Source organism: Lasiodiplodia theobromae, assembly GCF_012971845.1.
Source record: "Lasiodiplodia theobromae strain AM2As chromosome Unknown scaffold_35, whole genome shotgun sequence".
NCBI lineage: Eukaryota > Fungi > Ascomycota > Dothideomycetes > Botryosphaeriales > Botryosphaeriaceae > Lasiodiplodia > Lasiodiplodia theobromae.
Genome location: NW_023336514.1, coordinates 293,869 through 320,425, shown reverse-complemented (window position 1 = coordinate 320,425; position 26,557 = coordinate 293,869). Strand labels below are relative to the sequence as shown.

Below are 26,557 nucleotides of genomic sequence, written 5' to 3'. Positions count from 1 at the left end.
AATTACCTCACCACAGTATGCCGCCCGTATGGCCCAGCTCCTTGGAACGCTGCTCCATGCACCAAGCACGTCACGGACGGCGCTGTCTCGCACATTTCAACCGCACATAGCAACTGTCTCGCACGAGCTGTTGTATATAACCTTCAGAAACATCCCATCTTTTGCTCTTCGTTCAGCATCATCATCCAGCTTTCTCTTCTTCTGCGTATACCTCCAGCTTCAGTGATACCTCAACAGCGATTCTTGACGCCTTCTTCGCCATGGGTTCCATCCAACAAACCACCCCCTCCAACTTCTCCGCCGGTCACTCCCCCTTCGCCAACACTCCTCTTCCTCGCCGCATCGATGAAATCGCCGCCAGCTCTCCCTCGAGGGAGTGGATGATTACTCCGCGTTCTTCCGACATTCACGCCGATTGGCGCACCATCACCTTTGGCGAGTTCGCAAAGGCTATCAACGGAGCATGCAAGTGGATCGAGAGGACAGTTGGCCCGGTTCCAGACCAACGTGAGACTGTCGCTTACATGGGGTGAGATTTGACTTTGTCCGTGGCCAAAGTATGTTGCTGATTATTGATCAAGACTCAACGATGTTCGCTATGCGGTGATTATCGTCGCTCTCATGAAAACAAACCGCAGAGTAAGCTTACTTGGCACCACTCCAATAGCCTTTTGACTTGAAGCTAACTTTTCATCAAACAGGCTATGCTGCTTTCCCTGCGTAACTCCGACGAAGCCCAGCTGCACCTCCTACAGCGCACAGATTCGACTCACTACATCTTTTCGGAAGGCATCGAAAACCACCTGCATGTCTTTGAGCAACACTCAGAAGATCTCCATGGCCACCAGGTCCCTACATTTGACCAGATGGTTGCTCTTGGCGAGCAGCACGGCCACTATGAGAGCCAGGGTCGTGAGGACACGCTTGAACAAGTCTTGATCATCCACACGTCTGGCAGCACCGGGCTTCCCAAGCCCATCTACTTGACGAATGCCTGGGTTGCGCAAATCGACCACCAGAAATACATCAAGGCTCCTGCGGGTCGCAAGAACCGTTCCGAAGGCTGGATGGGACCGACAGCTGATGGCAAGCCCATGTTCGTCCCTGCTCCTTTCTACCACGCCATGGGCACCATTGCCCTGACCCGAAGCATCTACACTGGCCCTCTCGTGCTTCCTCCCCTCAACGTTCCGCTCAACGAGAACATGCTTAGTGAGATCCTTCTCCTTCGCAAGGCTACTACGGCACTTTTCCCCCCAGCTCTTTTGGAACAGCTGAGCGAGACGGAAAAGGGCCTGAAGGCTCTGTCTACACTTGACGATATCTTCTTCGGTGGAGCTCCCCTTTCTAGAGAAGCCGGTGACCGCGTGAGAAAGGTCACCCGTATCAACTCCATCATTGGGTCTACAGAAGCCTCGCTCATCATGGCTTTGGAGCCTGAGGATCCGGCTGATTGGGAATACTTTGAATGGCACCCCTACTCTGGTGTTGTCATGGAGGATGCTGGCGACGGTCTGTACGAGCAGGTCCTGAAGCCTATCGTCGACCCCAGGTACCTTTCCGTCTTTTCCAACTTCCCGGAAATCACCGAGTGGAGGACCAAGGATCTGTGGGAGGAGCACCCGACCAAGAAGGGTTTGTGGAGGTACAAGGGTCGCCGCGACGATGTGATTGTCTTCAGCAACGGCGAGAAGTTCAACCCAGTCAGCTTCGAGAAGGCCGTGGAGGCTCATGCCTTGGTCAGAGGCGCCGTCGTTGTGGGCCAGAACCGCTTCCAGCCGGCGATCCTCATCGAGCCCGACTGGAGCAGGGTTCCGGAGGGACAGAGTCTGGACGACCTTCTCACCGAGTTGTGGCCTGCAGTTGAAGAGGCCAACAAGGAGGCTCCTGCTCACGCACAAGTCTGGAAGAACAAGGTCGCCTTCACCAAGAAGGACAAGCCTTTCGTCCGCGCACCGAAGGGATCTATTATCAGGCGTGCGACTGTCAACCTCTACGCGCAGGAGTTCGATGCTCTGTACTCCAGCGAAAGCTTCGATGAACAGCTGGGAAACCTGCCCAAGGACGCTGACCTGCCTACCATCCGCGCGTTCGTCCGCAACGCCATCAGCCTGACCGTCCCTCTCTTCAAGGACGAGCACACGGACGACCAGGACATCCTTGATCTCGGCGTCGATTCCCTGCAGGTCATGGCGCTCGCCAGCTCCATCAGCCACGCCATCAAGGACGACGCTGCCGACCGCGGCGCAAAGGTCCTCCCGCGCGACATCTACGCCAGCCCCTCGGTCAACAAGCTCGCCGCCACCATCCAGAGCAAGCTCTCCGCGAACGACGCCGACGCCCAGCCCGCGAAGCCCCGCGAGCAGATCATGGCTGAAATGGTCGAGAAATACACATCCGACCTCCCGCAGACCGCCGCGCCCCTCCCCTCCTCCCTCCCCGAGCAGCAGACCGTCATCCTCACCGGCTCCACCGGCTCGCTCGGCAACTACATCCTCGAAACCCTAATCGCCATGCCCTCCGTCGCCCACATCTACTGCCTCAACCGCTCCGACTCGGCCGCCGCCCGCCAAGCCCAGTCCTTCGCCGAGCGCGACGTGGCTCCCGACTTTTCCAAAGTCACCTTCCTCCGCACCGACTTCAGCCAGGACCTCTTCGGCCTGCCGCAGGCCACGTACGACGAGCTCGCGGCGTCGGCCACGCTCTTCATCCACAACGCGTGGGCCGTCGACTTCAACCACGCCCTGCAGTCCTACGAACCCACGCACATCGCCGGCACCCGCCGCGTCGTCGACTTCTCGCTGCACTCGCGCCACCGCGCCCACGTCGCCTTTATTTCCTCTATCGCCTCCGTCGCCAACTGGCCGCGCGTCGGCGACTCGGGCGCTGCTGCTGCTGTGCCGGAGACCTTCATCGACAACGACAGCGCGCCCCTACCGCAGGGCTACGGCGAGAGCAAGCACGTCGCCAGCCGCATCCTAGCCGTCGCTGCGCAGCGCGCAGGCGTCCCGGCGTCCATCTTCCGCTGCGGGCAGCTGGCCGGGCCGAGACAGCAGAAGGGCTGCTGGAACCGCCACGAGTGGCTGCCGTCGATCGTGCACACGAGCAAGAACATGGGCGTCGTCCCAGCCAACCTCGGCAACCAGGACGCCGTCGACTGGGTGCCGATGGACGCCGCGGCGCGCACCGTCGTCGAGGCCAGCTTCGACCGCTTGCGAAGGACGCAGGGCAGCGTGCCGCTCGACGTGTTCCACGTCGTTAATCCGCGCGTTGTGTCGTGGCGGGAGCTCGTGCCGGTTGTGCAGGCGTTTTATAAGCGGGAGCAGCAGGGGGTCGAGCTCGAGGCGGTGCCGTTTAGCGAGTGGATGCGCGCGTTGAAGGCGACGCCGTTGACGAAGGAGGAGATTGAGAAGAAGCCTGGTGTGAAGCTGGTTGAGTTTTACGAGGGGTTGCAGGCTGAGGGCGGGTCGTTGCCGCCGATGGAGACGGGGCATACGCAGGAGTGTAGTGAGTGTTTGAGGGAGCTAAAGGAGGTTGATGCGGGGTTGTTTGAGAATTGGTTGAGGCAGTGGCAGTTTTAATTGGGAGATGGTGGGGATGAGTGAGGGTTGGGAAATGGGAAGATTGTGAATAGAATATAGAATGGTGGGGGTCGGCGTTGGGTTTGGAAAGAAAAGTTCATAGTATGGTAGTAATGAAATCTCCGGCTTATCAAAGGAATTGGACCAGAACGTCGTTGATCTGCTCTATATCTGTATATCTTTAGCTTAAATTAATCTGTTGAGGTAGTGAAACTCGCGCATTAGTATTGCGTACTGTCTTTGCTTGTTCCGAGCCGATTTTCGGTCCGTTTCTGGTCCAGTTCACTCCTTCTTCGTTATTGATGGGATAATTCGTAATTATCATGACATCCCGGGTTCGTTCGTATTCGACTGCCCTAGTTGTGCTTCGTTGGCATGACAACGCATGAGGTCCAAGGATTGAAAGGCTCTAATCACAACTCCTATAAGATATCAGAGTCGCTCGCTCTTTCCCCTAATGCTAGTATGCACTTATATCCCATTCTCGAGCTTCTCTTTTACCGTTCATCCAGGTGCGTTTGTGTTGAATGTCCCAGGGATTTGAGTCATTCCTCTTCGAAGAAGCCCAGGCGCGCGTAATTCAACATTTTTTCCTCCTCTTGTCCGTCAAAAACAGCCAACATTCCGTATTTATCTGTTGAAATGACTCCGTGAACAAGGTATTCGTCGGAGTGATTTACCAATCTCTTTCGCGAATTTGAGCAATTATCACAGTATTCCAACTCTCTTGCAACTTGGTATGCATCGTAAATGCCACACAGCCATTTCAACCAGATTTGCACAGTGACGTTGCTTGCGCCACTGCGTATGAGCCGTTGTCTCTTCCCAGTGCTCGTTTCCATTTGCTGGTGAAAGGAATGAATGGTAGGGTGACTTCCGTCCATGAGAGACAATCGTCAGATCTTTTTCATCTTCTCTTTTAACTTGAGCCTCTTGCCACAATATTGAAGTTTTTGAAAGTCCCGTCACTTCCGACGAAATCTCATCATATAATTCCACCGATAGAAGAACTACCGGAAGGACTCAAAGAGGAGAGGGGAGTTGGTGTTGCACGGAAGGGAGCTGAATCTTTCGCAACGTTCGAAAATGACCATTCCTTGTAGCTATAGGTATACGGTTTGCGTTCTCTGGTTGAATATATCGCTGGAGGTGGCTGTCCGGTTTGGTAAACTTCTGACATTGAAGAAAGGCATGTAGGAGTGTGAAAAAAAAAATTTGAACAACTTAGAGATATAGATCGCTGATCAGTTGTTCTTTCTGCCACAATGATGATTCAAGATGGGAGATGGTGGTAATGAGTAAGCATTGAAAAAAGGAAAATTGTAGATAATATGATAGATAGGGCGGCGAAATTTGCCGAAGATAGGCTTCGATTAGAAAAACTTGCATAATAAATTTATTAGCGACCATTCAATCATGTTAACCGACTTCTTACATACATGCATATTCTGTCCTCTAAGTGATCTCTTCGTACGAGGTACGAAGCGATCCATAGTCAAACTTCGGCAGCAGGGCTGGACTAACTATTATTAGTTCCGGGTTTGGCACTGCGGCGAATCTAGGAAGGTTCAGCCTTGTGCACGTCGTAACCAGCTCAGCTGCCCTACGTCATCGACAAGAATTGTGCTGACCGTACTACACGCCACACTCGGGAGGACGGGCCAATCATGACGGAATCGTAGATTTGCGTAGCACAAAGCTGACGCCCCTCATCTTCGCAATTGCGTTTCTACATATTAGCTCTTCTTTAGTAAGACATTTACGCAAGAGCTTATTTTCGCTAATATTTGCGACACTGTCAACGATATAGTTCTCAGTCAACCGTCAGTCTGAAGTCAGGCGCTGGTATCTTCCACATGCTCGCTATTTCTGCCTATTTTGAATCAATTGTAGTGCTAAATCTGAGAGCTTTCAATTTCTCAGCCACCAAAAATTTCAAAATAATGATGAATTGGTGCATATGTCTCTTGGCATCCTTGCGGAAATCCTGCATAGTTGATTTTTAGTGTTGGGCTGCGGGCTTCGTCGATTTATGTCCCAATCCAATCCATAACTGAATTTTCTGTGAGTTGAGAAAAGAGCCTCAATTCGGTATGTGCATGAATCTTACATGCGTATTCCATGTCGTGTGGAGTGCATCAGTTGCATGAAGGTGCAGCAAGGCGTCATAGAGGCACCTCAGTGGACAGCCAAGATCTTCCGGGAACACAATTCGGACTAGTCTGGCACGCCACCACTTTTCCCTTGCCTTGCATCGGAGAGTACTCTTGAATAAATACGCAAGTGCGTAGCTACATATTTACGTCGAAGCAAATTCAGCCTTGCTCGAATGCGAGCCTGATTCGACATACCATTTCCTTATAATTGTTTGCCACTTTTCACCTCGTCCATACTGCATGTCCTTTCCTTCTCTATGTTTTCCATAACCCTGTTTGGCACAGCAGATATGCATCAAGTTTTCCATACTCAAGGCTCTCATCTCTGTTCTCCCACCATGAATTCCCTCACGCGCCGGCGGATGCTCTACCAGCCTGAGGACATGTCGTTGCCTTCAAAGTATAGCACTCAGCTTCTGGATTCACCGATACAGAATTTTTCGATTGCACATGGCAAGGCTTGGTGTCGCAGTCAACCATCGCATCACGAGAAGAGAAACCTCGAAGTGGGCTTCGGCTACGGCTCACCGATACATCTACTCTCAGGCCAATTGAATGGGAAAAATGGAATCAGGAGCAGCGAGCCGGACGTCACTACTGATCATCGCTGTCGCTCTCTCTCGGAAGGTGACTCTGCTGTCTTTGAATACTGCTTTGCTGACAATGGAGTCAATCGTAAACATGCGAAATCGTTCAGCGAAGGCGTCGACTCTCTTGTTCATCAAAACCAACCTTTGTCAACGGCGACGCCGAAGCTGCGTAAATGCAAAGCACCACCACCTGCTACAGAAATCAGCGGTACCGCTTCCTCCAGCTCTCAGGTGATCGCACACCATATTCAAGTCATGCTATGCCTCTCGGAATTGATGAGAACAATTGTGGAGCGGGAGACGAGCCCGTCTCGGGATCGTACAGGGCAGATTTCAATGGATGACCTCAAAGGAAACCCCGCACACCAGAACACCAAGCACAAACCATCCAGTGGGGCTGGTGCCAGTCTCACAGATGCAAGCGACATCAAGAATGACCAGTCTTCCCAGCGGTCTTTGAGCACTTCAGAACACCACAACCAGCAGAAGCAACACAACCAAGGCTCTAAGCATGGTAAGCGTGAAGACGGAAAAGATGAAGGCGATGATGATAGCCATGGAGGGGAAAGCCCGGGACAGGATTCTAGTCGCTTATCGGAGACGGAGACCTCTGGTAGACAGTTTGCTTGTCCCTATCAGAAGCGATTCTCCGGCCGCTTGCCAAAGTCCTCATCCTGTTGCTTCCTTGGATTTGCGACTGTTGATTTAATGAAGTAAGTCCTGAACGTCTACCTATTGACTTCTTTCAATACTCACAAGACCAGGGAGCACCTCTATCAGGAACACTCCCGGCTCGATTGTGAGCGCCCCAGCTTCTCGGACAATTCGACTTACATTCAACCACGAAAGGAGAACCTGCAAATGGCTACAGAGGGTCTTCCACCATCCAATCCCGTATGCCGAAGTAACCTTAGGTTAACGCAAGCACAAATGGATGAGTTGAAGCGTGCCTCAGAGTCAGATCCTGAAGATGAGAGATGGAGAACAGTTTGGCGAATCATTTTCGCTGAAGACAAAGAGGCCCCGAAGAAGATCCCATCTCCGTGTAAGTGACATCCTAGGTCATGCAAGCCACCACAGAAGCGCTCATGGTTTCGTCAGACTGTAACGCTCGTCTCGATCAACCGTCTTTCTTTGACGAGATGTATCATCGATCATACCTAGATCGTACGTTTCGCGAATGCACCCAGTGGATCACCGAGTGGATTCAGAAGAATCATCCAGATCTACACAAGGACTGGAGAGCTCTACTGCCAGACATCACTCACTCGGTAGAACAGAAGCAATGCTATCCCAGCCCTGAGAATTCTGCTCAATCGTCCTTTTATCCTGATTCAATGGATGACGATTGTAGCTGCATTGCTTTGGATTGGGGACTACCTTCTTCAGCACAGGAAGCGGCCGACTTGTCATCTGAGACAACTCTTTCAGAAGCTGATCAGGAAATTCTTCATTTGGATGAGACATTTGGCGAGCCGTCTGACCTGCATAATTTGACCGACCCTGAAACGTCATCTGCGTTGCATCTACTTGCATCACTGGAGTCAATTATTCAACAACACAGCTCAGACTCAGACAACCAACGAGCTTTCTACTTCTTCTCTGGACTTTTGAAAGATGTTCTAGAGCGCAGAAGTGTACGGTTTCGGGCATCTGACCGAAATGAGACTTCCACCAATCATTCCATCATCACGTCTGAGTCTAGACATGACCCTTTCTCGACGAGCATCACAGGAGGTATCAAGACACAGGCAGGTAACACTGGCTCTAGCTCTAGCTCTCCATCCGATTCTAATCGACAGGAACTGGATTCTCCTGGGAGATCACCCGGAGGGTTTTCTTCCTCGAATAAGAAAAGATCCGCCGATGACGAGAAGGGCCCTGGAGGGGGGAGCGGACCAGGGAAACGCAAGCGAGCCAAAACCTTTGCCGAAGACAACGAAAAAAGGCTGGCATGTCCGTATTTCAAACGATATCCTGGCAGCTCAGCCATCGTCAGGGCCTGTGTGCTTCCCGGATTTTCTGACCCCAACAGGCTAACGTAAGCTTCTCATCCGTGCTTTTTCTATCCTGAAGGCATACTGATAAATCAAGTGAGCATCTCAAGCGGTGCCATGAGCTTCCAGGCTATCCTTGTTACTCATGTTTCCAGTGCTTTCAGACAACTCGTGCGGTTCAAGATCATATTCGCACTCAGCTGTGCCCCGGGAATGGTGAAAGGAGGATCGGTTACACTCCAGATCAAAAGATAAAACTCAGCTTAATCAAGCGCAAGCTGAGCTATGAAGAGAAATGGAGACAAATTTGGCTCATCCTCTTCGAGGATGACGAGTTCGCCAAGGCGAACGTCCCATCTCCTTGTAGGTCGTCTGGGCCAAGAATTCCTCTTTAACGCTAATATTTGGTGCTAGATTCTGGAAATATCATCAACATGTGTCTCGGAATGATGCGTCAAGGTGTTGAAGATCTACCAGAAGCGCGACAGCGAGAGGCAACTCATTTGCTTAACGATCTGAACACACTCTTTTCTGGACACGACATTCTGGGTGGAGATGAAAACACTGCCACGAGTTCAAGGGTGAGTAGTCTCCGGGAGACTCCAGAGCTCGAAGACACATCTGAGATCGGACCTGGACATCAGATGACACCGTGCAATGACGAACCTCGGATCATGGTGAGCTCTATGCAGCAGATGAACCACCGAACACGTGGACAGCCGCAGATAAGCTGCATCTCAACAGATACACAAGACACTGTGCCACACGCTTCTGTAGGCGACACTCAGCACGCGGTGAATATGCTGTCACCAGCATCATCCGGGTGCGAGAACACACCATCAGTCGGAATACAGCCCTGGATCACGCTTCAAGGTCAATACTTCGACCCTTCGAACGGAGGTTGGGCACCGCCTGCAAATCCTGGGTCTTTCGCGGATTTCGATCCCTCAGCTTTGGGCCCCCAGGGTTCTGTGAATCCATACCTCCAGGCCACAGCTCTCACCCAACCGCCATTCTCACCAATGGACAATCCGACCCGGACATCGGGAGGCTGGAATGGCTATTCCTTTTCGTAAGATGATTGACCGTCTCTTTGAAGGAAGTCAAGAATGCGCAGTTCTCCATAAACAACTGTTTGTTTTGAACCCGCTGAGCTTTGATATTCATGTTTCGTTCCTCTTTATTTCAGAATTATGTTCACAGGGACACTTTTTTAACGGCCGAAGCTTTCTCGAAGTAAGAATTTGGTTAAATCTGGCTCGCAATTCTACACTACACTTATTATACATCTCTGCTCTGTTTTGTATGTCAGCTTTTGCGGGATTGTTGAGCTGATAAGCGTGCTCATGAACTGGAACTTGCGGCAACGTCGAAGATTGCAAGTAGCGGAGTTGCGAATGCGCCGCAATTATCCTCCAACGTCCACATATCTGCATCTATACCGACGTAGTGATGCTGGCGATTACCCGCACGACAAAGGTAGAGTAAAACTTCATGCGCCGCTACTAAGTGTGTTTCCAGAAGCATCAGTGATGGCAGCCACATAGACCACGTAAGAGCTGCCAGCGGGAGAATGACATCCAAAATCAGTGCTGCTTTGCGAAATCCACGGCATATTTAGTGACATTGGTGTTTACCTTGGCGGCGTGCGCCGATGCTGCGAAGGCCAACTGCCTATACTTATTTCCCCACCACTCACAGACATCATCACTATCAAAGCCACAAACATACATGTTTTGCCCGATCACAATCCCTGCCCACAAAGGCGTAAGTATAGCGAGGCTGTTAAGTGACCCCTCACCAGTTACGGAATAGCCTTGTCTGGCAGCGACTTCGGCTGCATGATCGGGGATGTAAACGGCCCGTGAATCTGGAACCTTTGATTGTCGACCATGCACCGGTGCTCCAATTGCGCTACTAAAGCCACGCTCGGTGCCGTGGGGGCCAACGAGCGAGGCTGCGGTAGCATAGGATGGCACGTTGCAGCGCATGAACGTGCTGAGGGCGGAGGCGTCGATGAGGGACGTGCTCTTTACAATTCGAATGCTTAGCGAGGTTGTTGAAAGCGAAGAGCAGAATAGGAGTATTCTGATTTTTGAGTAGTCCATATCTGGGTGATGGTCCTGGTCATAGTGGAGAGGAGTTGGCGGCATGATTCAGTAAGCGCCCGCTGTGCCGCAATCCGCCCCACAGCCGAGCAGCTAAGCGCGCAGCCCAATGAATTTATGGAATCAAAGATGCGCATCAGGCGGCAAATTTAGAAACATTATTGGTGCCGGTTATAGTCTGCATGAAGTCAAAACGCTAGCAAAAGCTACGTCGCGCGGCTCCGATGCTGTGCTGTACGTGCAATGTCGAACTGACACAGTATATCCCTACGCCTTCCCGACAATCTTGAAGCTCTGTCTAGTAGACTCTTAGAGCCCCGGTGGCCCATTCACTACGCATTTCCACGACCTCTTTTCTCTCTTAATCTTTTAATATCTAATAATCAGCGATGCGCGGCCACCCAACCATCACCCTGCTGCTCTTGCTCCTCGCACAACAATGCATCGCATCAACTAACTCCTTCTACTTCTCCTTCCCCAGCAAAACCGATGACGTCCCTCTCGTCCACAACGGCGACACACTAAACGTCACCTGGTTCTCCGAATACAATCAAGCCGTCCTAAACTTCTGGTGCGGCACCACGCAACGTATGTACTTCCCCAACCACTCCTCCTCCTCCTCCCTCCCCCCTCCCCGCCCGCCACAACAACAAACACTAACCCTCTCTCCCCGCCCGACAGTCGAAGTCATCAACGGCCTCTCCGGCAACGGCAACCGCGTCTACACCGTGAACACGACCTGGACCGGCAAGTGCCACTGGCAGCTCGCCCAGCAAGACGACGCCGACCGCTACGTCGACAGCGGCTTCGTCGACGTCACGAACGCGAAGGCCACACCCGCTCTACTCTGGAAGCCGTCGGCCGCCGGCACCGCTTGCTCCGTCGCTGCTCCCTCCTCCTCCTCGTCGTCGGCGTCTAGCACCGCTGCCGCAACCACATCCGCGTCCCCGGTCATCACGAACTTCGTCGTCGCGACGCAGACGGCGGCGTGTGCGGAGGGGGATGGTGGCGCGGCGTTGAGTCCTGGAGCGAGTATGGGGGTGGGGGTGGGGATCGGAGCTGTGGTTACGGGGGTGATTACGGCGGTGGTGTGGTTGTGCGCGATGCGGAGGAGGAAGAGGAGGGAAGGGGGGGAGGGAGGTCAAGGCAATGTGAGGGCGGCGGGGGAGGCGCAGATGGGTGGTGGGCCGGTCGAGTACCGCGAGTATCCTGTGGTGCATGAGTTGAATCCGATGAATGCGTATGTGGAGGCGGATTGGAGCCACAGGAAGTCGTTGATGCCGGTGGAGTTGCCGCAGACGCCTGTGGTGCGGAGGTAGGGAGGAGGCGTGGCGAGCGTGTTTAGTTTCATGGTGTGGAGGGGGGCTGTTAATGATTTATGATTCTCAAATCTTCACTATAGAGACTATCAAAAAAATAGAGACGTAATGGGAATATGATGTCAAACTCGTTCCTTCATGGTCTGTTTTCAAATACATAAACCCTCTGCGCTCTGATTGGCCTGTCTTGCGGGCATCCCCATAGCTTGCCTTCTGCCTGGAGCCGGCGGCAATCTCGGCTCGACAAGGATTGAGATCCCCACTTTAGTTGCTCGTGCTGCTCAGCTGGTGCGGCACAGCCGCCAAGCTCGGCGTCAATGAACAGTTCAGCCATATCTCGACCAACCCGCCTTCAGAATGCCGTTTCATGACTGAAAGGTTGTGGAGAAGGTCTATCGGACACCGCCCCAGCAGCTGCTCTGCTAAGTTTTGGTAGGACCACGGCCTTGGAGATCAGCAGTTAGTCAGCAGCACTCGTTTCTTTGCAACAATTTAAGAGTTCGCACGACCCCCGCAAGTACGTGCAATCTTCCATCCCTGTCACACTCATCGGAACATTGTTGCAAACCCACCACCAAACCTAACAAAAAAATCTTAACCGTGGATGATGGATGAGTCGTCTCTGTCATCATCTGCTTCGCGTGCTGGCAGCTCACGGAAGTATGCTGGGCATTTCTGGAAAGACGGCCATGGTTGGCAAATTCGAAGACCCGAACTTCCCCCGGAGCCGTGGTGGATCGAGCACCCGGATGAACGCCTCCTATCAGATCCGGAGTATCTATGCGAAGTATGCCGTCACATAGATTTTGGTCGAATTTGCTCTGAAGACGACTTTGGACGTCCAGGAGAACGCATTGAGATTGGGACGTGGGACCGTGCATGGGACGAATCAAACTGCGGTTTCTGCCAACTTCTGGGAAAAGAGTCTCTGGATTTGATAAAAAAGGATTATGACCTTCCAGGAAGTACCATGTACATTTGGGGGTCTGAAACGGAATCGCATTTCTCGTTGAATGGGCCGGGGCGTTTCTATCGCGACTTGAAAGTAGGGGGCTGGATTCCCAATTGGGAGGAAGTGGCCCAAATCCGACCAACGAATCGTGACAAGCCCATGAACGCCAGAACGATTTGCCCAAACACTTTTCAGCCGGCAATGGCTGGAGAATGGCTTGAACTGTGTGAGAAACGCCATTCCACCAGTCTGACTGAGCCAACTCATCAGAGTCTCGCTTTGATCGACGTTGAGCGGTTTTGCGTAGTACATGCTCACGGCCGGATTCGATATGCCACTCTAAGCTACGTGTGGGGCGGTTTTCCACAGGTTCTATACACTAAATCCTCAAAAGATCTACTGGAGAGTCCTGAGGGACTCAAAAATGTTGGACTGCCGCGAACGATCATCGACGCAATTAAGTTGACAGCTCAGATTGGTATCCCATATCTGTGGGTTGATTCTCTCTGCATCTTGCAAGATGATGAAATTAATAAGAGAGAGGCTATCGGTAGGATGGGAGCCATATACGGCAATTCCACACTCACGATTGTTGACGCAAATGGAGACCACGCCGATTCTGGTCTGGCTGGCGTAAGCATACCGCGAGAAATTCGTCAAAAATACACAACAGTCCGGGGGCTTCGTCTAACGAGGCTGCTATTCGAAGAATGTTCTCCATTCTCCTTTATCGAGAAATCCAGGTGGTTCACTCGAGGATGGACCTTCCAGGAGATGTTGCTGTCGAAACGACTTTTGCTGTTCTCTGCTCAGCAAGTGGTCTTCATCTGCGACCATGTTATCTATCTGGAAGAGCTGCAACCGCATGATCCAGACTCACACGAGTGGAAGAAGTTTCGGCCATATGCGTCTTCGGATCGGATTTCCCTGTATAAATCCTACAAGGATGCGGTACACACATTTACGTCCCGATGCCTGACGTACGATGAAGACGTCCTGCCAGCGTTTGACGCAGTATTTCATGACATATTCAAACACACCCAAGCCACGCCGCTCTTCAATCTCCCAGATATCATGCTGGAAAGAGAACTGTTCTGGAAGTCAACCTACAATGATTACATTCCCACCAATCAACTGAAACAAGGGGAAAGAAGATGCCCACAACTAATTCCGAGCTGGAGTTGGGCCGGGTGGCACACACACGCCGATTACCCTGTCGAGGAATTTCCGGCTGTATCGAGACTGAAATGGCTTTGTACCTCCTCAAGTGCCGGTAAAGAGTGTCTGCCGATCATATGCCAAAAGGATTGGTGCCAGAATTGGCTCCAAAAAGACATGGATCCACTGGATAGTGGTAGCACAGGTCTTAATACCCGCCACAAAAGAGCAGATGCGCCAGCTCAGCGTCCATTCGGGATACCCGCAGACGAAACTCAGAACGCGCCATTCAATGTCCTGCATTTCGCAGCGTTTGTTGCTCCGGTGTTCGACTCAGCGGCAGAACCCGGTCTCCACTTTAATCCTCAGGATGCGATACGTGTCTCGATTCTCAGAGCGCTCTGCGTGTGTATCTTTGATTCGCAGAGTTATCTTGCTGGATACCTCATCTTGGATGCTCCTCTGACCAATCAAAACTCGTCAAGACTATACCTGCGATTGGTGGCACTTTCCAGAGGAAACAACACAATCCAACAAAGTACAAAGTACGGTCAAGAATTAGACGGAAGTCCTCGCCATTGGAAGCCTTCATGCAAGGAAAATTTTTGTCCACCAAAAGACAATGCAAAACACTCCATGAATAACCCGCCTCATCCGTCCCCGCCCAGGTACTACTATGTATATAATGAGGACCGATTTCGGGTAATAGACTATCCTTTATACAACGTACTCTTGGTAGCGATGGAGGGCGACACGGCGTACCGAGTTGGCATGGGGCAGATACATATTGACGCATTCAGTTCTGTAGGGCCTACGTGGGAGGCTGTCCAGCTTGGTTGAGTCTATTGGGCGGTTTGAGAGTCTACCAAATAGCCCGTACCGCCAGGAGGTACAATTAGTGTGGGCATAAGAGGATGAATACTTCAGATTACAGTGAAGAATGAGCTATAGAGCCTGGATCACATGTTTTAAATTCATTTAATGTATATAGAATCTCGAATTCAATGCTATAACGTGGCAGGTAAAATACAGTCTTTTATTAACAATTCATTAACAGCATTCTTATCTTTACACCTGCTAGAACACTTTTAAAAAAGAACACTATTGAGATGGGACTGAAAATGAATGCGACCTGCTTGTTCAGGCCCCCCAAAATTAATGCACTGTGCACTTTCATATGTTGTTCGGTTCGCTTTCGTATTACAAATTTGCAAAACAAGTGGGGCAAGTAGTATGATATCACACTGCAAATCACAACTCAAAGTAGATGCGAAAGCTGCTGCCTGCGGATAAAAGCACCACTAGGCTGCGGCGTGGTAGAAGATAATGCAGACTAAGCCGCGTTAAGCGTCCACTTCCGAAGTAAGCCTAGTGCAGCGCGGATCAATCATGCAATACGTCCCCAGGTACTAAAGCCCGACTTCCGGCCTTCAGACAACGACAAATACAATACTCAACGCGACAAACAACGATTCACGAACTACAACACTCAACGCGACAGACAACGACTTTCCAACACAAATCATGGACGCGCCTAACAAGATTGAGGAGCTTTCTCGAAACCTTCGAGCTGGTGTCCACGTGGATACTCGGAGCATCTATGACGCCACCTTAGACCATCCTCTCGACGACGAGGACAACCTGCTGGAGTTCGGACTCCTCATGGCAGATGCTGCTGAACTCCTCCGAACGGACCTTGTCGAGTACTTGCTCAACGCTGGATGTGAATTGGGCGTTCCAATTTTTGAAGGGGCCATTAACGGGGCCATTGATCAAAAATCAACCGCTGTGTTCGATCTTCTTCTGAAATATCACGAAAAATGGGGTATCAATCAACCATGCATGCCAACTGGCCTGCCAATTCTTGGGTAAGCTTCTACACTTTGCTTTTCTGCTTCGAGAGCTAACTGTGACTGTTCTAGCCATGCTGTAACAGACTCGGACCTTACCGATTGGTGCTTCAGCCAAGGGGCTGACCCCAACATAATGAACAACAAAGACTATACACCTTTCTCTCTTGCTGTTGAGTACGCTCCGATAGCGGTTATTAACAAATTTCTTGACAACGGTGGCGACGTTAATCAGGGATGGTTACTCCATCACGCTGTATTGAGAAATATACAAGAGGAGGGAGAGCAGGATGTAGATGTTATCGAGCTTCTTTTCAACAATTACCTCGATTCGGGATGTTTGGATATGGTCATGTCCAGCCGCAACGAGCGGTTCAACGACCCTAGATTCGGCTTCGGTACACCTCTCCACTATGCCGCAAAGGAGAAAAAGGAGCGACTGGTGCGTTATCTGCTCGAACTGGGTGCTAAGCCGACCGTCGTAGATAGTTCTGGTCACGTGGCTGAGCATTGGGCAAATGGGCATCGCGCGATCGTTAGTCTCCTGCAGTCACATGTCCCCACAAGGAATGATTCCGTCTACTCTACCTACACGGCGTGATTTGGTGCATTCTACACATATTCCGACTGCGGGTAGGTCACGTGCGTACTGCGTGGCCTTGCTAAGTGTTGGAAAACACCTAATTAGCCCTGGCGGCTGCTATCGAATCCCTTAAGGATTCTTTCTTAGCAATACATTACTATCTTATACCATCTTAAGCTTTCTGAAAAGTTGATCTCCTTGTCATCCCTTGGGCAATTGTTCAACCGAGCCATGATACGACGATCCTTGTCGACGCGCCCCGTCTGATATGCCTAGTCAGTCACCTAATCCATGCAACCGTTTCTTTCCCCAAGTACTACCTCTCCACGAGGCCGTATTTTGGGGAAAGCTGGATCTGGTGTCTTACCTGCTCAGGGCGGGCGTCGACCCGGACACTGAAGATAGTCCAGGTTGGACGGCTCAAGCTTGCGCAGAGGGGTGTCTTTTGATGAAGCAGTCTTACGCAAAGAAGCCTATATACGAACAGTATGCTCACGCATTGCTATCTCTCCCAAACGAGTCTCATCGTGCCGAAGTCGTTCGTCTCCTAGCGAATCATTGAAGGAACGAGTAGAAGTTCAGACTCCTTGAATTGTGCTGTAATTGCAATGCTGTATCACTTATGGGCATCTCTTATCTTGCGCTGCCGAAAGTCATAACATCATCCGCAGACAGGCATGCATCCCCTTGATACAAGGTATCAAAAACATGCTCGCCATAAAGCGGCAGTTCCATCCCGTGATCACACACGCAGGCCTCATCCGGCGATGATTCGTTACATTGGCAGTCTGCAACGCTGTCAACGCTGATTGGAGCCAGTCTCGTCTCACGACGCGTCCGAATCGGAGCGAAGAGTTTTGGAAAAACGTGAACTGATTGCTGTTTGTTTCGAGGCTTGTCAGCATCAAATCCGTTGCAAGTGGGATCATCCATCTTTACCTCATAAGATTTCCCTTCTGCGTCCTTCAAACGAACCGTAGCACGCAGCTTGGTACCGCACTTTCAGCTTCTCCTCATCGATACTCTGCACGCACGTGTACGGAGCAAGTGGGAGTTGTAGCGAAACGGAGAAGCGTGTCATTTTTCGACCGTCTTCCGAGTCAGGGCTTTTGAAGGCCTCCGTTGTGTCATGTGGCGTCTGGGTAGTGAATATTATGCGCCGCTCGTGCTTGGTGGCGCTCCACGGTTTTCCGTCTTTGGTGACGGCAAGATGGACGACTTGGAAGAGCTCAAAGGCCATGTTCTCGATGTTGATGATATTCGATTGGTTGTGTGTGAGTGCGAAGTCGAGATCGAGTTGACCATCGGCTGGCTGGTAAGGCTGTGCAAGCGTGATTTGGCAGGTGTGGTCGGGTGGGAAAAATAGTTCGCGGAACTGGTAAAGGGGGGAAGCGTTAGTGCTTTTGCAGATGCAGCAGTGCAGCTTCCAGAGGGCTGAAGCATGGGAATGGAAAGAGGTGGGACTTTACCTCAGGGGCGAAACCCAGGTCGTCGGCCCAGAAGGAGGGTGATTTGATAAGTCGCAGGTGTTCTGTTGTACTGGTGGTATTCTAAAGGATGCCAGTGGCCACTTCTGCTGTTAAAGTGTAGGAAATGTAGGAGTCATGCGGCAACCAGTCCACAGATTCAGGGAGGTCACCACTGAAAGTGACAGCGAAAGGCCATAGGTATAAACCTTGTCTGGCTTTGCTTGCTTGTCCAGTATTTTTGACAAAGACATGAAGGTTCTGCTCTTGATACAGAACGCATTCCTTCTGTTCAACGTATTGAGGTTGGAGTGGGTCTGTCAACCAGCTAGACGCGGTTAATGGGGCGTACTGGGTTAAGAATTAGGCTAAACAGGTTTAGCTTACCTCAATTTGCGAATCCCTTTCAATATCACCTTGACAGACTTGATTGTGGTGGAGCTCTGAGTATAGAATGTGACATCGCCTTGCAGGACCTGTTTCTGCCCTTCTCGGTGAGAGCGCCGCAAAACGATGTCCTTGTTCTCGAGCCTATGATAACATTCCACTTAGTCTTTATGGACTTCAAATTCTGTGGGAGCGCATGCCTTATCCTCAGGCTTTTCTCTGAATTGTATCGAATCATTTTTGTGCTCTTAACAATCACTAGCCCTTTCGTGAAGGTCTGACTCTAGCTACCTCTCTTTTTATCTTTGTCCAACTTGACCTTCATAATCCCCTGAAAGAATGAAGCAGAGCAGATGATCCTTTCGTATTGGATCAAAATATTATCAATGTTGTGGCTTCAGTTGTGGAGGGCGTATTGCAAGTTACTTAAACGGAAGCGTAAGCGCAAGGTATTGCCGAAGGCGGAAAAGCAGCCGACAGCTGATGCGGACCGCTCCCCTTCCTTGATAAGGAGCGCAAAATCCCGCCGAAGTCGGCAGCGATCCTAAACATCTTGATCAATGACAGTGCTACATTGAGATGAGTCACGCCATCGCCGACATGTTCAACATCGTCGAAACATTGAGAGTAAAGTGGCTTTGTACCCCCGAACATGCTGATAGCGTGAATACGCTGGCAACATGCCAGAGATAGCGCCAAAATGGCTTTGACTAGTTTAAGATTACCGAACACGAATCTTAAGATCTGCAAGTGGATGTTCTGTATGTCGGAGCGGCTTCAAAAAAAAAAAAGGCTCGTGCGCCCTTGTCTGGGTATCCCGGCTATATCTTATGGTATGCTGTCAACGCCGTGCGTGTGACTGCCACCGCCGACCGCTCGACACCATCAAGCTCCGAGACTGCCTTCTTCTTGAGGCGACATGAGAGGCAGTAGAAGCCCCAATTGGTGCAGGCAAGTGTACCAAGACTCATCTATAGGTCAATAACATTTATCTCAAGAAACGAGGACTTTTTAGGTTAAATTCAAAATGACTCTAAATTTTCTAGGTAAAAGAATGATCAGGTAAAAGAATGATTGTGATTGGGTAAGCCTAGAGCAAAATATATGACATAAAAAAAACCGAGTTTATACCGCTGGCTGGTCGACGACATCGTTATCCTGCGGTTGCGTGAAAGATTGGATATACACAGTATTGGCGGTTTGCCAGGACACTGAGTGCCGCCCAGCGTAAGAATCGAAGTTTTTCCACTCCCATCCATCCCAGTATACCAATCCAAAAGCCCCGTTCGGTTCACAACGACTATCTATCCCGTTTTCGCGTAGTATAGGTCTCTTGTTATGCTTGTCATTACGCCATCCATCAAACAGAACAACTTGGTCTTCCACATAAGTCCTCGGGAAACCAAAGTCCAGGTTTGGAGCTGCCGAATCAATTAGAACCGTTCCATATCCCGTCATCATGCGGTTGTTTGGGACGTTGTAGGTGAGGGACTGAAATTTACTGCCGTCCGCCAGGTTGAACTCCAGCTCGTCCTGGAGAAAATTCTCCACGATTGCTTTCTGATCTGGGAGACAAATTCCCCTGTGATTTTTAGCAAAGACAATAACAGCACGACGTTCGTTTTTTTTAAATTCGTCCGGGTAAGCCTCGATTTCTGCTTTGACCTCCTCCAACTTTTCCATCATGTTTTCGTCTCCGCTCATACCGCTTGGGTCGTTCCTGTCTGGACATGGTTGAACATGTGTCATGACGGCTGCGGATTTAGAGATTATGGCGATCACAGAGCAGCTCTGAAGGTTCTGAGTGCCAAGTGCATCGAGATTATTGACGCCGAAAAATGTGGTTTTGACTTCGTTCATGTCCAGTTCGTCGAGCCGTTTGTCTGAGACAGCTTGATGGAAATGGCTGAGTTCTTCCATTGTGCTGCGTTCTTCCATTTTGTAGGGTGTGGAACGGTAGTTGCTGGAGCTTATACATTAGTGCCTTTCTTAAAAAACATAAGCTAGTATTATGTGAAGACTACTACCTCTAAATTCTCTGCTTAATAGAGATGGATCGGGCGATGAAGGGGTTAAATATACGCTTAATATATTTTTCCTGTTCGATGCTAGATAATAGACGATGGAGTGCGGGTAGGTTACATGTATATATATATATAAATCATGCCGGTCTTGGACTGTAAATCCGTAGAAAGTAAGGGAATTGAGGCTCAGTGAAGGCGTAACGCCTTGAACCGCCCCTCTAAAACTTTGGCGGTGCTAGTAAAGACACGGCGCCTAAAGTGGCAAGTAGATCAAGCGAATTAGAGAGGAAGCTCTCTTCGATTGTGATATTAGAAGGATGTCTCGGAGGGGAGCCGTGAATGTTGTCCCCACTGTAATACCCGCGCGGGTTGTGCTGAGATGCTCCTGTCATTGTGAATGGGTAGAAAGGACGAGATTGGGGCTTATTGATAAGCTACGCCGCCTCTTAGTTGGGATGTGAAGGAGTCGTAGCTAATAAGCGCAAGCCTTTGCGCCGCCAGCAGCCGGAAGGCACCAACACAACCACGCCTCTTTGTCAACGCTTTGCGAGTAGCCAATTAAAAGCAATATTTGGTCTGCGGCGGCAGAAGATGGTGTAAACTACACCACCTTAAGTGCCTATTTGACGATAATGAATTCATAGGTCGTCTCAGCCGGCTTTACGTCCGCTATGGTCTGGGTTTATCTCCTTACTAATTGACTACTCGGCAACGCTGGATTGGCTTGTAATATTTCCCTTAAATCAAAAGCTAAGATCAAAAGTCGACAACGCCAACATCATGCCCTTTAACCGTGCACCCACTACTACTTAAGCGTCCATTTACGAAGTAAGCCCCGGACCGGAGATACGTGCAGCGCGAAATCACGTGATCCTTGCCAAGTACTGGACCAAAGTCGGATGATTTGGCCGTAAACTTTGAGGCGGCAGTGGAGCATCCGCTATCGCAGGCCCTGACTCGTTCTGGGGCGCAGAGTTGGAGCCGATCGATGGCGGCGGGATGCCGACCGAGATGGCGTGGGTATGGCGGCGCTGGTGTTGTTAAGCTCCAAAAGTACACATCGACGGGTAGAGGTGGCGTCGGAGGCGTTGGGTGGAAGCAGCAGCCGGAGGTGAGGCGTCGATGATGGGCCGCGATGGCTCGAGGCGGCGGTGGCGGCGGTTGCTCGACATTGGTAAGTATTGTATCTTGAGGTCCACAATTGCACCGCGCGCGACCCGGTGCGGTAAAACTACCCTCACGCCCCACCCCCTGAAGCCAACACAGCTACGCCTCTTTACTCACGCTCTCCGAGTAGCTAATCAAAAGCATCCTTTAGTCTGCGGCGTGGTAAAAGATGATGCAAGCTGAGCCGCGTTAAGCGCCTATCCACGAAGTAAGCCCAGAGCCGGAGATACGTGCGCCGCGGAATTACGTACCCGGGTACTAGAAACAAGCCCTTGTGCCGACGGCAGCCTGGAACGCATCAACACAGCTACGCCTCTTTGTCAACGCTTTCTCAGTAGCTAACAAAGTTTACTCTGCGGCGCGGTAGAAGATGATGCAAACTACGCCGCGTTAAGCGCCCATTTACCAAGTAAGCCTAGTGCGGCGCGGAATTATATAATCCGTCCCCAGGTACTAAAACCCGACTTCCCACCTTCAGACAACGACTCAACCACAACATTCAACAGACAGACAACGACTTACCAACTACAACACTCAACTTAACAACAACTTCCCAACTCCAACACAAATTATGGACGAGCAAATCAAATACCTTCGTGCATGCCTCGAAGAGGGTGCTGATAGACCGCTTACCGAGAAGGCACATCAGTACTTTACCGAAGCAGTCTCTACCCTAGGTGAAGGCGACGCCCAGCTAGAATTCGGGCACATCGCGGCAGATGCTGCCCAATATTGCCGAGAAGACATTGTCGAAGGCTTACTCTCGGCTGGATGTGAGTTGACCTCCTCGATGTTGGAGGGGGCGATGATCGGAAAATCAATCGCTGTTTTCGAAGTTCTTCTCCATTACGGTCGCGAACAGGGAAGATGGGACATCAACAAGCCATGGCGTAACCTCGACCAGCCATGGCGTAATGATTCTGTGCCAATGCTTGGGTAAGCTCCTACGCCATGCTTTTCTGTGTCCGGAGCTGATTATAACTGTTCTAGCCATATTTCGCCAGATCGGGATCTTACCGTTTGGTTCTTCGACCAAGGAGCTGACCCCAACGTAAAGGACAAGGACGATATTACTCCGTTCTCGCTCGCTGTTCAGCACGCGTCTGAGGACATCATTAAGTTGTTCCTTGAGAAGGGTGGCCTCCTTCATCAGGGATGGTTACTCCATCATGCTGTAGCGAGAGATTATGGAGAGGACGAAGTCATGAAGTTTCTTGTCGAAAAACTCGAAGAAGGCAAATATGACGTGGTTGGGTGGTTGAACGCGGTCAAGTACAGCGACAATCCTGCGTTATCCGACTTTTATCGCTATATCGACCTCGGCACACCTCTTCACGATGCTGCAACTCAGGGGAAGGGGGGTCTGGTGTGCTACCTAATCGACAAGGGTGCCGACCGGTACATTCAAGATAGTCTAGGTCTAACGGCTGAAGCCTGCGTACAGGACTGTCTTCAAGCAGAGAAGTCTGAAGAAAAGCAGGGTAGACTTTCTGATGTCCTGGAGCTTCTCCAGAATTATTTTCCGGAAGAGGGCGGTCCGATAGCGGACCGTCAAAGGAATGATTCCCTCTATCCCCTCGACGACAAGGCGTGATTTGGTGCCTGCTCCATAGATGCCAGCCGCAAGTGGGCCACGTGCAGACCACATTACCTTGCCTTGTGTTGTGTTGGACGAAGCCCACTTATCCCTGGCGACCGCCATCGAATCCCTTCAGGATTCGTTTGTTAGCAATCCATTTCCATATTATACCATATTAAGCTCCTTATTAGCACCCCCTAAGGGCTGTGCTTCGAATAATATGTCTGTTCTCATTTCTTCGCCTTGGTGATCAACAGCAGGCCTGGCGCCCGGGCCCTGCGAGGAGAAAGGGATATTAAACAGAATGAATAGATAAATATATACATCAGCCCTCACTTGCGCCAGCTTATTGCTCAGTCTTTGACCTAGCTATAGAGTCCGCCCTCCATTTTACTTTCTGATTGTGGGCGCAGCAGACAACATACCTGTAAAAATGCCTATATATGACTATTTTGCTGGAGACTTCTCCTTGGAGAATGCTCCTAACGACCAAAACTTAGCGATATCATGTTAATATCATTATTAACCTCCTAGCAGCCCTTAGTACTATACGTGACTTGTGCACAAGTTAGCTTTCTAAATTAAAGCTTTTTGATGACGGTTGACTTACCATGCACGCCGTTCAAATCCCCACCCTTATCAACAGCTGATACGACCAAATGACAGCGCCGCGGCTCGTCTTCGGAATAGATTCGGAGAGGTACATAAACGCGCACATGGACAGCCATTCGATGCCCAGGCCAGCAACGAGCCTGCCAATGCCAAATTGCACCAAAACGCGACTCGATGTAATCTCGATGATGACGCCGATGATGTAGAAAAACGCCGACAGCGAAATGGAAAACTTGCGACCGATCCGATCCGCGAGCGGCGCAGAGCATAGGCAGCCGATCAGAGTGCCGATGCAGAGAAGGGCTACAATGGTAACGGACCGCGCAGGACCGAAAGTGCCATCAGCTTGGTCAGCAAAACGGTGCTTGAAGTCGGACATGGCCATGATGCCTGAGATGTGGCCGGACTCGTAGCCGAACATGAAGCCGCCCATTGAATCAACGGCTCCCAGGATCCAGATCAGGAGATTTGGTAACAATTTGGACCACATTGTCATGGGATGCAAGAGTTTTCTTCCTGACGTGAGCTCCATTTTTAATTGTGAAGATGTAACCCATGACCAACAGAGGTACGAGATGTTTTTGCATCCAGCTGTTAGCTGAACGCTACAAATTTGAAAACGAAGACTCGTGGCGGTATGAAGATAATGCGATAGGATGAATCGTCATGTAAAATATCAAATCCACTTTACGCCCGCGATCAGGTAGTGAACAGACCTCTAGGTACGAATTTTGCACGGACTGTGGGCTTCTAATCTTCCGACAAAACGTGCTAGTGACTTCAAAACCTGGCCACACTACGCATCAGACTCCATCGGCAATCTGACTATATTTTGAGGCAGTTGAGCAGTGCGGTTGCGTTTTTGATTAGGGAAGGCGAAGTGGCACGTAGCGTCTGGTCCGGCTACCATACTCCTTTCGAAAGGTCCAAGCGTGATCTGCTGATTATCCTCCGCCGAGTTCACACCAAGTGCTATCACTAGAGTTATGTCAGGCCTTATTTTTGCAAGATTAGAGCTATCTTCATTCATCTTTTAGATCGTGGGACCAGGCTCGCCGAGTCTGATTTGGTAGGGTGGATGGGCAAGGCTGGAAAGGGTCCCGCAGAAAGTTTTCACTTAGCATGGAATGTGGGTGGGCCTGGAAAGAGTGACCCACGGCAAAGAGAACCTTGAGACGTTCGAAATCTCACATCATGAGTAATTCTGGCAGAATTTGACTGCTGATCTGTTCATAGAACATCGGTGATTCCGGTGCCCATGTATCTGCCGCGCAGCTGGATGATGCATTTGAAGAGTTGAGACTGCTTCAAGGATGAAATGAACTGCTGCAACTGTAGTACCGTTTCCACAAAGCCAGAGCATGGGAGTGGAAAGAGGTGGAAAGACGTGGCCAGTATTCATCACCTCATGGACATCCAATATTATGATGCCGTTGTAACAAGTTCTCGTCACCGTATGTGGATATCAAGCTCCATGCAGAACCGTTAACAGCACATTTTTTTTATCAAAGGAGGTAAATTAAGATCAGACGTTCTTGAAGTGGAAAAGTTACCGAAAGCTGATGCGGACAAAAGTCACGAGACGTGGTTGGTTTAACAATACTCTTAGTACTATCAATCAAGTTGCCTCAAAATCAGAGCAGATCACAGTGTGCAAAACCAAAAGTTGAGAGCTGGCCTTGAATAGCCTCTTTCTTTTATTTTTTATATGATCCAGATTGCGACGTCGCATAGATTGACGCATCTACCTCGCAGAGGTAGACATTTGCTTCCCGCATCGCTTCACTGAATCAGAGTACACGTCCAAATTCCTCTTTTATCCCCCTATGACGCCTTCATACCAGAAATGACTGTGGTAATTCCAGAAAAGAGTGTCGTGGCCTTTCCTGCAGAGCGTAAAAGGAACAAAACTAGATCCTGCTAGTTGAGGCGGACCTCGTCGGGGGTGACAACACCGTCGCCATTCTTGTCGTGCCTGGTAGGGATATCATCAGCGTCACACTCCTCAACAATGCAGAGATATCGGTAAGTACTTACTGCTTGAACCAGTTGACGTAGATCTCGTCGTCCTCGGTAGCGCCCATGTACTGGGTGTACTGGGCAAGAGTGAGGTTCCCGGTGCCATCGACATCAGCGACGCTGAAGGTGTCGGCGTCTGCCGCACCGTCAATGGTGGCGCGGCTGGCTAGCTTGCGATTATCGCTACGGCAACCTAGATCCCGCGTCAGCTATGTGTCATAGCACTGCAAGCATCCGTTCTGTCATGATCGAACGTACCGCCGTCACAGTTGCAGCAGAAGATGTTGCAACCGCCCTGGCCACAGCACGGAGTACCCCAGCTGCCATCCCTGCATTCGTTGTTCTCATTGATAACATGACAGCAGTGGGCGGCAGCGAAAGGGGCGAGAACGGAAAGGATGGCGAAGATAGTAGAGGGCTGCATGATGGCTGAGAGATGGGTTGGGGTTCGGATGAGTGGCGTTATAGTTGAGCTGGAGTGTTTATGGGTGTGGTTTAATGATGGAGATAATTCATGAGCAAGCAGGTCGGCTTTATATAGCCGTACATGTCAAGGAATTGAGAACACACAAAGCTCGTCGGTGCCGCTAAGGGTAACGCCAGAGGGACTCTGATGGAGCACCAGAATCAGTTCGACAGCCTTCATTGTGTTAGGGAGCGTACTGAGGTCCTTGCTGTTGTATCACGCCACCATTCTCGCACTGCATCTCTACTAGCATGTGGCTTGGAGGTATGGCACATCCCGGCGGTTACTCTTCTATGAGGGGACGCGCCGGAGGTCTGGCCCCTCAGTCCACACTTGACAGGCCGTCTTGCAATACAATTTGCTTCGAGCATCTTGTCTTGCAGGATGATCGGCTTTTGGTGTCTTGCCACGACGAGGCTCGTCTTGTGTTGCCCAGTGTAAACCCTGACTGACTGGCGAAAGGTGTTGAGGACTTTATCCTCTTGCCTTTAGGAAAGGTATGACAATACAAAGACAAGTTAAGGCCCCCAGGAGGATGACCTG

The 26,557-nt window shown here is 50.6% G+C and overlaps 6 protein-coding genes across 6 annotated transcripts; 4 read left to right on the top strand and 2 right to left on the bottom strand.

Moving 5' to 3' along the window:
- Nucleotides 1–260: 260 nt before the first annotated feature.
- On the top strand, nucleotides 261–3,581 carry LTHEOB_10033 (NRPS-like enzyme; the record flags this gene model as incomplete). Its single annotated transcript, XM_035506634.1, has 3 exons — nucleotides 261–529; nucleotides 582–639; nucleotides 702–3,581. The coding sequence occupies 3 exons, from the start codon at nucleotides 261–263 to the stop codon at nucleotides 3,579–3,581; spliced, it is 3,207 nt and encodes a 1,068-aa protein (XP_035368345.1).
- A 7,240-nt stretch (nucleotides 3,582–10,821) lies between these two features.
- On the top strand, nucleotides 10,822–11,751 carry LTHEOB_10032 (uncharacterized protein; the record flags this gene model as incomplete). Its single annotated transcript, XM_035506633.1, has 1 exon — nucleotides 10,822–11,751. The coding sequence occupies one exon, from the start codon at nucleotides 10,822–10,824 to the stop codon at nucleotides 11,749–11,751; it is 930 nt and encodes a 309-aa protein (XP_035368344.1).
- A 3,634-nt stretch (nucleotides 11,752–15,385) lies between these two features.
- On the top strand, nucleotides 15,386–16,312 carry LTHEOB_10031 (Ankyrin repeat protein; the record flags this gene model as incomplete). Its single annotated transcript, XM_035506632.1, has 2 exons — nucleotides 15,386–15,729; nucleotides 15,784–16,312. The coding sequence occupies 2 exons, from the start codon at nucleotides 15,386–15,388 to the stop codon at nucleotides 16,310–16,312; spliced, it is 873 nt and encodes a 290-aa protein (XP_035368343.1).
- Nucleotides 16,313–21,909: 5,597 nt separating this feature from the next.
- On the top strand, nucleotides 21,910–22,932 carry LTHEOB_10030 (Ankyrin repeat protein; the record flags this gene model as incomplete). Its single annotated transcript, XM_035506631.1, has 2 exons — nucleotides 21,910–22,274; nucleotides 22,329–22,932. The coding sequence occupies 2 exons, from the start codon at nucleotides 21,910–21,912 to the stop codon at nucleotides 22,930–22,932; spliced, it is 969 nt and encodes a 322-aa protein (XP_035368342.1).
- A 607-nt stretch (nucleotides 22,933–23,539) lies between these two features.
- On the bottom strand, nucleotides 23,540–24,019 carry LTHEOB_10029 (Hexose transporter protein; the record flags this gene model as incomplete). Its single annotated transcript, XM_035506629.1, has 1 exon — nucleotides 23,540–24,019. One exon carries the CDS (start codon nucleotides 24,017–24,019, stop codon nucleotides 23,540–23,542), a length of 480 nt encoding a protein of 159 aa, XP_035368341.1.
- Nucleotides 24,020–25,449: 1,430 nt separating this feature from the next.
- On the bottom strand, nucleotides 25,450–25,972 carry LTHEOB_10028 (uncharacterized protein; the record flags this gene model as incomplete). Its single annotated transcript, XM_035506628.1, has 3 exons — nucleotides 25,450–25,504; nucleotides 25,567–25,741; nucleotides 25,807–25,972. The coding sequence occupies 3 exons, from the start codon at nucleotides 25,970–25,972 to the stop codon at nucleotides 25,450–25,452; spliced, it is 396 nt and encodes a 131-aa protein (XP_035368340.1).
- Nucleotides 25,973–26,557: the final 585 nt, after the last annotated feature.